The sequence below is a fragment of the Strix uralensis genome, chromosome 5, assembly GCF_047716275.1.
Source record: "Strix uralensis isolate ZFMK-TIS-50842 chromosome 5, bStrUra1, whole genome shotgun sequence".
In the NCBI taxonomy this organism is placed as follows: Eukaryota; Metazoa; Chordata; class Aves; order Strigiformes; family Strigidae; genus Strix; species Strix uralensis.
Genome location: NC_133976.1, coordinates 22683825 through 22696304, shown reverse-complemented (window position 1 = coordinate 22696304; position 12480 = coordinate 22683825). Strand labels below are relative to the sequence as shown.

The following is a 12480-nucleotide window of genomic DNA, read 5'->3' as shown; positions in this document are numbered from 1 at the left end:
AAGTAGGGTTTTTACACATGCTTGGCTTAAGATACTCAAAATCAGTCAAGTGGAGATATTCATGTATCATTCCAGTTCACATTGTTCATGTATTACCGTTAACACTCCCACAACAAAATTACAAGACATGTCCTTGGGATGGTCTAGTTTTAGGAGGCACTACAGAAGTCTGAGAAAACTGAGAAGCTGAAAAAATACAGAATAAGGTAAAGCTAACATAAGAGTTCAATGATATTTTTGTTCTGAAGATTGGAGGATTCAGGCATACTGTTATAGATTCAAGCATACTGTTCTATGCAGAGGCATATCATCATATGCATTTTAAACAAAAAAGCAAATAAGTTGCCACTACTGTTTAATAATGTTAAGAAGTGAAAAAGTTGAAATTTAAAGTATTAAAAATCTTGTTTGGAGTAACTTCTAACCATTTCAAAACATGTGCCTTTCTCTGAGGGCAAAAGGTGCTGGATTTCCTCAGGACTGTTAAGTATTCTTAGTTTCAGAACAGATGAGGACTGAATGCAAACTAGTCACACCTGTCAATTAAAGGAAAAGGAAAAGTAACCAAATTTTTTTCTATGAACAACAATTTTGATTAAGGAAAAAGAGGTTTCATCTAGTAGATAACACCCATTTAACAACATATTATGTGTTACTAGAAGAGCCATGTTTAAATCAATCTTCAAGCAAATTTAATTACAGTAAAGTCACCTTAAACATTTCCCCTGAAACCCCCCACGCCCAAATCCTTATGGTCAAATACATAATGGATCATTTGGGGATATGTAAAATACCGAAGTCAATGACAGCTCTTACTTAATATTTAATGCTCAGACTCCTATGGGGTGGGAGAAAATGTGGTTACGTTACATGTTATGTTTACAGTACTTAAGAATGCAAAATCAAATCTACTATGATAATCACAGGTTGTTGTATTTATCAGTCTTTCAAATGATACTATCTTTAAAAACACTGTAAACTGATCCATATCTAGCAAGGTTAAAGTGAAGACCAGACACTCACTTCTGCAGGCATTCCAGCTCCGAAGGCAGGTCACAACCTACATAAACTCTATTCATTAGACTGTATTCCAACAGTGCACAAAAACAGGGATCCTACAAGAGAAAATTAATGTTTAATTTAAATGATCTGTGAAGCGAGTTTTCAAACAAATTAACATGGCATATGAATGCAGGAGATTTAAGAGGACCTCTTCCAGAAGCAGAACTCTACAAATTGTGCAAGAATGGTTTAACGTGGGAGGAAGATACCTACAGCCGCGTAAGTTACATTTGTTGCACATAGGTGCAGGGAGACTAAACTTTCTATTCAGACCATTTCTGTAATACTGCTTTCCTTCTTATCCAGAAAGTCAGACATAACATCTTATCAGATATTAAGAAAAGCTCACCTTATTCCTATGGAAGGACCATATATGGGTTCAAGATGAGGCTGTTACATAAATTGGGAACAATCACTTCTACCACCCTCCATTTCAAAAGTGAAGCAACTGCATTTTGTGAAGAATCTGACTGCCTAAGGTTATTCAACACATGTTTACTGGACTTGCAGGCTGCTGGAGAACTTCTGCATGGAGGTTCTGACCTCTTCTAGGGAGAAAAAGGAGGTAGAAGCCCATAGGTGCAGATCAGCATTACCTCTGTGCTTGGAAGTCTGCTGTGTGGGTGCCTGAACTGTCCATACTCATAGGAACCTACAGAATTCAGATATTCCCGAAGGCAGGCTGAGGACAATGTACCAGTTCTTAACATAATTTGATATTCCCTCACATCAGATTAAAACCCCAATTTTCATTTCCTGTAGCAAATACCACATGCAATTAAAGATATAAAACCAAAACTTACTTTCACAAGAACATGAGGATTTCCCACGACAATCAGTAAAGCTTTTGCTCTAGTAATTGCTACATTAAATCTCCTTGGGTTAGAGAGAAAGCCCAAGCAGCATTTGTCATCACCAAGTAAGTCTTCATGAGATCGCACCTAAAATTAATTATGGATAATTTTAGAAATAGAGTAATGAGAAAGCAACTTACCTAGCCATAGTGTAACTTTAACATGATATTTGCTTACTGCAGCAACCCACAGCTCAGCATCATCAATGTACAAGTTAACTTCATAATCCAAATTTCAGGGAGCTAGCTATTTCCCACCATTGGCCTTCCCACAGAAGGTGTATTCTCCAACAGGCTGCTAATGCAACTTCAGCAATTTCAAGAGAATGGTGTACTAGTTTTATTTTAGCATCAGGACTATCCACTGTAATTTGAAACCCAAGATACCAAAACTGCTTCCTAAAAACTAGTGATTTTACCTTTTCAGTCTAAGAAATGCTAGAGCTGCTGGTATTCTAATTCTGATAGTTGGAATGGCAATTCAGTCTGTGTTTCTGCAAGCCTTCTTCAGTAGTCCCGGTGTGCTTTGATTTAACTTAGAAAAAACAGCCAAAGCAACATGCTATAACTACTGCTTATTACATTTTCACCTCCATCTATTTTATCTATATTTGAACCCATCTTTGATTAAAAAAAATTTCATGACCTAAAGAATGAGTTCTTATAAATAGGACCATAGTACATACCTCGAACTAGCTTGAGATACAATGGTGGATTGAAAAGCTATGGTATGACACAGAACAAAGGAAGTAACCATAGTACCACTGCCCTCGGGAAAAAACAAGCCAGAAAAATCCCACAAACTCTTTGCCCAAACCACAAAAGACTCCCCAAAAACCAGCTGTTCCTCCACCCCACATTCAGGTTGCTTTCCAGTGTTCTGGTTGTTTACACAGCTATTTTATCCTCCTCTCTCCTGGAAATCCTATGTACTCCTGTTAGAAGTAGTCCAGTACTGGTCATATCTTCAGCTACAAATTCCTGGCCTATACTTCCTCCTTTGATCAGTTTGCCTTATATGCCATTACTCAGACTTATACAGGCTCTGCCTGTACTGTACATTCTTGACCAGCCCAGCCCTGAGGGATCCCAGGTCACAAACCCTTCTGGAGCTCCACATTCCAAACACTTGAATTTTTTATTTTAGAGACTTACTGCACCAAAACCACATTACCATCTGGAAAAAAGCAAGCATATGCAGACTTCTTTTGTGTTCTGAACTGAATTCTACACTGTAGAAATACAACTATCTAGGGCTCATAATACCCACCAGAAAAGTCTAAACCCTCAAACACAATCATGTACACTGATCTTATATCACTTGCTGATTCAAAGTATTAAGTTAGCCTTTCCCTAAAGTTTCCCAACTGTCTCTTCCACTGATCCAGCACAGATTTTTACTTCTGCCCAGGAGTTCAGTGTGCCTACAAGAGTGTGCATTTGATGGATGTTGTTTCAGAATGTAAAGGATTGGTATCACATATTCTGGTAGCAAGAAGCTGTCTGCAAAAAGCTTCAGTAGCTATAAGCTGCTGCTTACACTTCTCCGCTCCACACTGATTTCTCCTTCATAGTACAACGAAAAGTCTCCTGTCAAGAGCCCCAGTCAACAATCTTACATGCCTGAGAAGATAAAGGGCAGAAAAGTAGGCCCTAAAGAAGCTGCTGTGTTTATTTCATGCGGCTTTCATGTGAATTCAAATACCAGGGATACATATGCACTGGAGCATTTAGAGAGGGGGAACTGGCATATGCCTGCATCTAACCTCAGCTCAACCTCAGTCTTCTGAAGCCTGATGTCTCAGCTGCTACAGACAGGATTCCCACACTCTAAACTGCCTGAAAACTACGACTACATCTTTGTCTGTCACCTGCAGATAACATGCACTGAGATCTTTCAGAAAAAACAGGCATCTGATGAAGCAAACAGGTCATCAAGTTTGCAAAAGAAGGTGACAGACAAGGGCTGCCAGCTTCCAAATAACAACAGCAACTCCCTCCCAGCACTCTGACACAATCCTCTCCTCTCCTTCCCCCTCTATCAAATGCAAGGCTCAAAGGCACAAACATCATCTTTCCAAAAACATGCATCTTCCCACATTTCCCAAATGCTCCCTTTTGTCGGCACTTTTCTGAAAGTCCCATTTATTGCAAAGAATGAAACCAAATACCTCTGTATTTTCATGGTTATCTAAAAATCTGTAGTGATGCAGTTTATGCCCCTATACCTTCATAATTACATAGATGTAGTCAAGCAAAACCAACTCTGAATCAAGGTGATGTACTGTTAAAATGATGGCCTGTGACTAGTGTACTGAAGTAGAAACATAGCATGGATTATTCTGTTTTCAAATACTGTGACAGACTGACAAAAATATAGCTTTTAAATTTTTAATTTTTATTTTTAAAAGCCCTGTATCAAAAAGGAAATAGAGAACTAGACACATACGAAAACTCTCCACAGGACCACAATAAATATACGTACTGTTGACAAGATGATAACTGTGTACTCCTGCCCTTGAAACTCTTCAACTGTGCCAACTCTGATGTCTGCCAAATCAATACTTCTTAGAAGAAATCTAATTTTTTCCACCTACCAAAAAAAAGTGTTTGAAGGAATTTATTTTCACATTTGAGAGTGGATTACTTCAAAACTGAAAACATACTATATATACAAGTATGCAATGTCACAGGGAATGCCTACACCAAGTTTAGCCCTCATCCACTAGTAAGGTTTTAAAATAAACCAGTAACTTCTCCTAAGAAATATCACACTTATTACACAACTTAGAAGAAGTACTCACTACCATCATTTAAAACCAGAAATCAAGAGATTTTTAATAATCTAGATCTTAATGAGAAGAAAATGGAGCTATAAACCCTCCTCCTCCAATGTGCATTATATCCCAAACCACAGCTGTGGTAGGGCAAGCAGCTTCCCCCAGCTCCTCAAGAGAACTGTGCAGAGATTCTACCTTTGCTTGCCAGCTGCATCATGCAGAGTGAAAGACAGAAGTGTGATGTGACCTTAAGTACCCTCCGCAAAAGAGAAAGAATAAGTAGTCTCACACACTGGAATGCTGGTATATGTGGGATCAGTATATTACTATCTCCTAAAAGCTGCTTGGAGACTATACCTTAAGAGCTCCAAGAAATTCACCAAGAAAGAAATCACACCTGGCTAAACCGAGGATTACAGTCAGTGACTACTTTCTAACAAGCATTCCTGCAATACAAGGTGACTTTTTTGAAGTGGATATTACTATTGTATGTCTTGCATCATAGGCAGATGAAGGACAATCATTAAATGATGTGTTTTAGGGAGCACAAGAGGTTCAGTCACATCAATAAATAGTTGAAAAAATAAGTAGTAACTATAAACACAGGCAGGTGCATACACCTGACCAGTAGGATCAGTACAGGCAGAGCTCTAATTTGCTAGTTAGATTTCTTCAAAAGGTGGTGGCTTTTTCCACACAGCTCACAGTGTTTCCCCCCAACCCAGGCATGGAAGGCCATGAATACTAAGATGTGAACATCAAGAAAAACAATAGGCACAGTGTCCAGAGCATCCTCTGGAAATGAAAGGAGATTTAATCTTCTTTTTAAAATGAAAGCAAACATTGCATACTAAAGAATTGAATATAAATAGTTTTAAAAATAAACCACAGCATTTGAAGCTGACATTCCACATTCTCTAGAGGTTTAAACAGCAGCACAAAATTCCATGTCTGACTACAGAACAGCTAAGAAGTCCCAATTCCTCTAGTTTCCTCAAAGCCATAACAAGGTGACATGCCACCTACTTCACTGCATTTCCCTTTTGTTCCACTCAGTGCAGCAAGTGCCAGAATTAGATTGCTGTTCCAGCTGTTGGATAATAAATTCTTGACTCGCACTCTTTATTCCCAACAACTGAAAAAAAATCTGCTTCTGTCTCCAAAACTGCAAGCAGATTTCTCCTTAATCGTTTCCTGATTTTTAAAACTAAAGAAAGTAGAATGCCATTACTGCTGTCTTTAGGTTTAGATTTCAGTGGAAACATCATTAATGATTGATAATACACTGTGTAATAAAACACACATCAGTGAAGTTTTGAGGTATGCTTCCCTGCTTTAACAAACCACAGCCACAATCTAAAGTCACAAGATGAAGTACAGCAACTTTGATGTTCTTAGACATCTGTTACACCTGTTTACGATATGGTGTAATCACTCCAATATCAGTCACTGACACTGCAGCATTTTCATTTTTAGCAAGGTGGCAACAGTACTGCATTACTTGAACTGCTTCAGTTGGATTAAACCATGAAGGACTGTGACCTTCACGTGTTTCATTGCCCTGTATTAGGGGAAAGGAAACAAGAAGATGAAGACCTGGTGTAGAAGTGACTACATATTTATTAACAGATTATTCTTATACATCCTAAATGCAAAAAAATGATGTAACGTTACATACAATTTCTCTTCTTCACTACATATGCATTCCAATGAACAAGCACCACCTAACATTTTATACTGTTTTTTTAAGCTGAAGATTTTATGACAACAGTACTTCAAGCATGCAACAAATGAGTTAACTCTCAACTCAGAATAGTAGGTATTACCAAGGTGGTATCTTGCTTTTGTGCAAGGCAGAAGAGTTCACAACCAAGCCTCTCCAAGCAGTAAATATTACCAGTTTTGAGTAACTTCTCAGAAGACTGAAGAAAACCTTTTTTCCCAAAGTACTATTTTTTCCCCTGCCTATTTAAGTCTTAATAATTCTCTAGTTTTAGAGGCTTGTATTCATTCTAATGTAGCAAACTCATCAAAAGCAATCTAAAGGCAGTGATTGTAGCTCCATCTTGGTCAATGTGCTATGAATTTAAATTTGTATCAAAATGCCTCCACAATACAATTCAATGGGCAGCTGTCCAAGTTCTTAGCAAACATTTGACTTCAGTAGTTGTTTCTGAAACCAGATGGTCAGGAAGTCATATTACTTGCAAAAGAAAGTTCATTCTTTTTTCATATCCCTTCTACAATTCATTCTAAAGAAAACTCATCTACAACATCAACAAACTTCTATCAGGCTTTCTTATTCATACTCTCACTACACAAACATTTTACATACCCTTATTCCATGAAAAATTAATGGAAATCCCTTCCTGGGCAATTTCCCCCAGTGCAACAAAGAAGTCACTGCTGAAGGGTCTGCACAAACTTCTAGCTCCTTATGATAAAACAATTTAGATGGCAAGGCAAGCAATGCAGAATGTGACCTGTAGTTCTTTACAAGTTTTGTGATCTGCAAAACCAAAACACAAAATCTGTAACTCAAAACAGATAATTATACATCACACTTCACAGTACACAGCTTCCAAGCAGATACTACATTACCATCCTCTAGCATCTAGCTTTTCTAAAGCTGCCAAAGAACTGTATTAAAGGCAAAAACTGCAGGTGTGATTTTCTGAAAGTAAATACCAAATAAAAGTAGTTTTTTGAAGGACTATCTCCTTCCTCTCCAAAGGAAAAAAGAAAAAAAAAGAACTGCATGTACATGATAGATGAATTCATTCTCCAGTTTCTTCAAACATTTGCTCTATAGGCGCATTCTCTTTTTTTAAGAGAGTCAGGTTCTTTTAACAGGGTTTCCATGGATGTAACCTGTTTTTTTGAGGCAGTCTTGACAGGCAGAAAAGGAGCATCAGAACAGCTGATAGTAGCTGGCCTGAGAAACCAGAAATGGATTTGTCTTTAAATGAAAGAATCGCCTTAAGGAAGCATTCCAGTCAGTAATAACCAGCTAGAAAAAAATATGTCCTGTAAAAAGACTAACATATGCTACTCAAGTCCATTGGTATCCTTAAAGCCCTCTCACTAAGCCAATTCTCCTTAAGCATTGTATAAGGAACACAACAATGAAAGATTTTAGGAGGAAGCATGACAGATTTTTCAGTAGGCTGAACCCAACCTAAAGCCTAGGGCCAAATACCCCCACTTTTTCCCCTTAAAGTCTGCCATCAGATTTGTTCTCTCCTCTGCTTACATGGTCATACAGTCATCTTTTGTTCTCAGTTTAATTCTTCAAAGTATATTACCATGAGAATGGAAAGACATCTCAATAAGTTTAACTTTAGCCCTATATTTCAGATTCAGACAATAATTTAAAGCAGCTGAAACATCTGTGCTTGTTTATGTACAGTGCTACCTCTGCCACTTAGCATAGACTTTAGGTACTGCACCATACAAGAGTTTTGGGAAGCTGTCCCTGAGAGGAAGAGGTGATAAAGAAACAGGCACAGTGTCTTTTTTCCCTTCCTGAAATATGATATTTTCAAAATTAATCTTTATGTTTAAAGAAGAGGCTTTGTTAAGCTTTGTTTGCTTTTAAGTTTGTTTCCTTTGTCTTAAAAGTAGAAGTTGTACTTGGTCATTTGTGGAAAATTAAATTATGAAGTTATGGTAAATGTGGACAATGGAGATGGAAGGGAATTTGAAGCTGTTATTTAGAATTCTGCTTTGTGCACCATATTGGACTCATTTTGCTTAAGAATAGATAACTCCTTCAAAGAAGGGTTTAACATGCTGGAGGGGCTCAGCATCCTTGCTATTCAGAGTATATGTTCAAAATAATCAAGCTTTCCTAGAGAACTAATTCTCAAACTAGACTTATCACTAGGCATCAGGGAGCAAAAAGGTGTTAAAGAAACAGCAGGAACCACAGTTTCTCCTTTTCTGATTTTGATGAAAAAAAGTAATTAAAATTGTAGTTTTACTCACCAACAAAGGATTATATGCTCCACAGGCACCAAAAGCATCCTCATCTCTCAGATATATCTCTCTTGATGTCAGTCTTTCCAGCAAGGACATATTTAATCCAAAACTCAGTGCAATTTTAGATTTTATTACTGGCCCTAACTGCTTTGGATCTCCAACAAGAACTATCTGTATATGCAATTAAAAAAAAATGCATCTTGTAGTAAAACAGTTATTAAAAAAGTAGTTTCAATAACATACACATTTCAGAATTCCAAGGTCAATTTATATCAAGCATTTTGCTTTCCTCCAAACATCTACTGTGTTTGTGAAGAAGGGTTAGGCCCAGGACAGAAGTACATTGTTGTCTTAAACTAAGAAAGCATATTTTTATTTTGACATCTTCCACACACTGAATTCTGTCCTACCAATACAGATTTGTTTTAGATGGAAAACAACTCGTTTAAGCATGGGAAATGGATATTGTGGATGAGTAGGATTAATTTCAAGTACTCAGAACTCCATACTCATTACCAAGAAATGGCTGCTTGCATTCTACATCATTCACAAAAATTAAAACAGTAAATCAAAACTTTTTTCCTCTCAGTAAATGATGCTAAGACAACTACCTGTCCATTAGCTTCTGAAATCAACCCAAGAGGAATCAGGCTCTCTGGTTCACTTGCTTGCCCTGCCTCATCCAGAATCACATGAGTGAAGTGTCCAAGCCTAGAATTAAATAACATGAACCCAAAACAGGGCTGTTTTCAGATTAGTTCATTCTGCCACCCTGTGGTTGACCTCAGCAATTCTGTTAACTTCCTTATCAAGCATGCCAGGCAACTCCACACACACACACACAGAGCAAAGATGGATATTTTCAACGTGGACTATGCAAAAAACAACATGGTAACTTTAACCTGTCATCTTTGATTTCACTTACGTAATCTGATATACACAACCACTGGTTATCTAGTTTAATTAAAGTATTGTTTATACCAAGGTTAAGACAATTAGAAAAGCTTTCTTTGTTCTCAACTTCCTTCAGCTATTTAATTAGAACAATGCACTTGGTGTAGCAAAGACAATCCACAGACTTTGCTTCTACTGAACAACTCAAGCCAGTTAGGCTTCAGAGGGTCCTTTTACAAAGTTAAAATCAAAATCAGAGAAATCGTTAATTAACAGCGCTTGACATGGTGGTTGTTTAGTAAAGGTGACTTCATAGAAACCAAATACAATATAATTTTTAGTATAACAATCATTTTGAGCTAAAATGACTGTCAACAGCAATATAATTTTCAAGGCTCCCACTGGTAGTGGAGGAGAAGTTGTGTCAAAAGCTGTTAACATTATTCAAGATAATTCTTAAATTTACCATGAAGAAAGTCTCTGCTGAAACATTACTAAAACCAAGTGGTTTGCTAGGAAGACAATTTCAAAAGAGGCACATGCAATCAGCTGTATTAAAACAGCTCAAGTTATAGTACAGAGGGTATCTAAAAGCTCTGGGTTTTGTAGCATCCATCTATCTCAGTGATATTCCTATCTATAGTGCTCTACCGTATTTCTGTTTGATAAAACAGTCCTGCAGTGCTGCATGTGGTAATTATTATCCTGAACCATGATGCTTTCTGAATATCATCACCATCTTTGCAGTAAGGTTTCACCATGTCATCAATTTGCTGCAGAAACAAAAAGGTATTTTGTAAAACAAAATGCCACTCAAACTAAACTTTTTAATTTGAATAAAAAAGCCCACTGAAAACTATTCTAGAAGCATAGCAAAACACTTAGATTTAGACCCATTCATACACTGAAATGAATTCTTCATTAATTTGCCTAAACAAAGTAGTATATATGCAAGACTTCTGCGTTTTCTTTATTGTAAGGATCAAAATTGAACATATGGATGCTTCATATACATACATATGTATATAAATATATACACATATAGAAAATGCATACACACACTGTGCATGTACTGCATAAACATGACAATCCTACTTGCTTACTTTTCTTGTAAGTAGTCTTAATTTGGAGACAAAGACTTGTCTTCAGTAACAGATTTTAGGATTGCTTTGTAAGTCAAAGCATTTTGCTACATTGAAAGTCCCACCGATACATTATGTGCTGCTTATGGAGTCAAGCACTGCAGGAAAAAGGTTAAGATTCTATGCTCATACAATCAAATTAAGGACTATGATCAACACTTTCCAGTTAATCTTCTGGAAAAGCTGAAGTAATACGTTCATACTCTGGATCCTAAACAAGCCTAACCAGCCTAATAAGCACTGGCAGTTACATTATTAAATCAGTATTTTAAGATCAAAATATTAAAATGGAAATATTAACTGGCAGGTATCTATAATACTTACCTCTTCTGACCTGAGGCTAGCATTAACTCGGACCATAGTTCCTGGTTTTAACAGACTGCTTTGATGCAGCCGCAAGCAAATCAGATCTGTTGCAGCATTTGATGGTGCACAAACCAAAATTCGACTATCTGGTAGAGTATAATATATCTACATTAAAGAAGATGGACATTGAAAAACCAGGTTATTTAGAGAAGTAGCAATAGCTCAAACATGCTCATTTTATTTCACTGAATACAGAATCCTTAGGAGTTTTGCATACACATATTTATCCATCTTTTTGCAGTTCAACAACACCAGTCTTGACAGTCAGGACTAAGTACTCTCAAACTGAGTGTACTGACAGGGGAATTAACTAATGGTTATCATATTAATGTATACCTGTGCTTCATGAATATATTACACACTACTAGAATCACAAGTTAGATACTGTTCACTACAGCTTTAAAGACAAGAAGGCCTGAAAATAAGCCATTCAGGAACTCGGTTAAATCCATATCAAGATCTTTCCTCTTTCATAGAGCTATAGAAAATGATCTTAAAAAGAGTATTTTGAAAACTGCTTGGGAAAAAAATATTGCGGTACTTACTGAATGACTGTAAGAGTTCCAACACTGAAAAGATTAGAGATGACTGATTTGTCATCCACCATTACCTGTAAAATAGCTTCAATTACTGTTAACGTTTTTCCAGTTCCTGGTGGTCCAAAGAGAACATAAGGTGTTGGACGACATTCGCCACTCAGTATCCTTTTCACTGCCAGCTTCTGTTGCTCATTCAGCATAGGATTGAAAAATTCACCAGCTCCCTGTTTAAGTGTCACAGTTTCACCCACTATAATCAAGATAAGCATATATTAAAACTCCACATAAATATTTTTAACATATGCAGATTAAAGCAATTGCAATTCACATTATGCTTCAAAAATTTTTCATTTTCCTTATGTGGTAAGAACGAATGAATTTCTCAAGAATTCTGATTTCATAGAATAGCATGTAGAAAATAAGCCATTAATATTTCAGAAGCATATTTCAGAGGTGTATTGTATAAAATTAATAAAATTCAAAGCCAGAAAAGGACTATGATTACATAACCCACTAACATGTAAAAACTCCATTTTAGCATCAAGCTCACTTTTCTGTCCTAGAACAGCAAAATTTCAGTAACTTTCAGTAACTGGTACTTCAGGGATAGTATGAGTACTAGATGACCAGTAGCAAGTCACAACTACTGAAATTTTTTGATTAATCCTGTCTGAATTAGTCTAGCTTTAGCTTTCCACAGCAGAATCTTACTAACCCTTGGACAGAAGTGCATTCTAGGTAATCCATTCAGTATTTCTTTAGGCATCCTATTGCTACAAAGTGATAAAATCACCTGATTTGTCAATTAAGTACACTGATATTTAAAGGTCATACTTTTCAGAAAAGCATAGGAATGACCTGGG

At 36.8% G+C, this 12480-nt stretch overlaps 1 protein-coding gene across 2 annotated transcripts in view; it reads right to left on the bottom strand.

The window, feature by feature from the left end:
• Window positions 1–1019: 1019 nt before the first annotated feature.
• The window catches only part of MOV10L1 (Mov10 like RNA helicase 1), a 39369-nt gene continuing 27908 nt past the window's right edge, over window positions 1020–12480 (bottom strand). For both annotated transcript variants that reach the window (XM_074869332.1, XM_074869333.1), the window contains exons 17-26: window positions 11689–11867; window positions 11037–11183; window positions 10222–10343; window positions 9288–9387; window positions 8683–8847; window positions 7031–7204; window positions 6107–6256; window positions 4401–4508; window positions 1866–2003; window positions 1020–1115 (exon numbers count right to left, since the gene is read on the bottom strand). In XM_074869332.1, the coding sequence (XP_074725433.1) occupies window positions 1020–1115; window positions 1866–2003; window positions 4401–4508; window positions 6107–6256; window positions 7031–7204; window positions 8683–8847; window positions 9288–9387; window positions 10222–10343; window positions 11037–11183; window positions 11689–11867 (1379 nt within the window). The remainder of the gene's footprint in view (window positions 1116–1865; window positions 2004–4400; window positions 4509–6106; window positions 6257–7030; window positions 7205–8682; window positions 8848–9287; window positions 9388–10221; window positions 10344–11036; window positions 11184–11688; window positions 11868–12480) is intronic.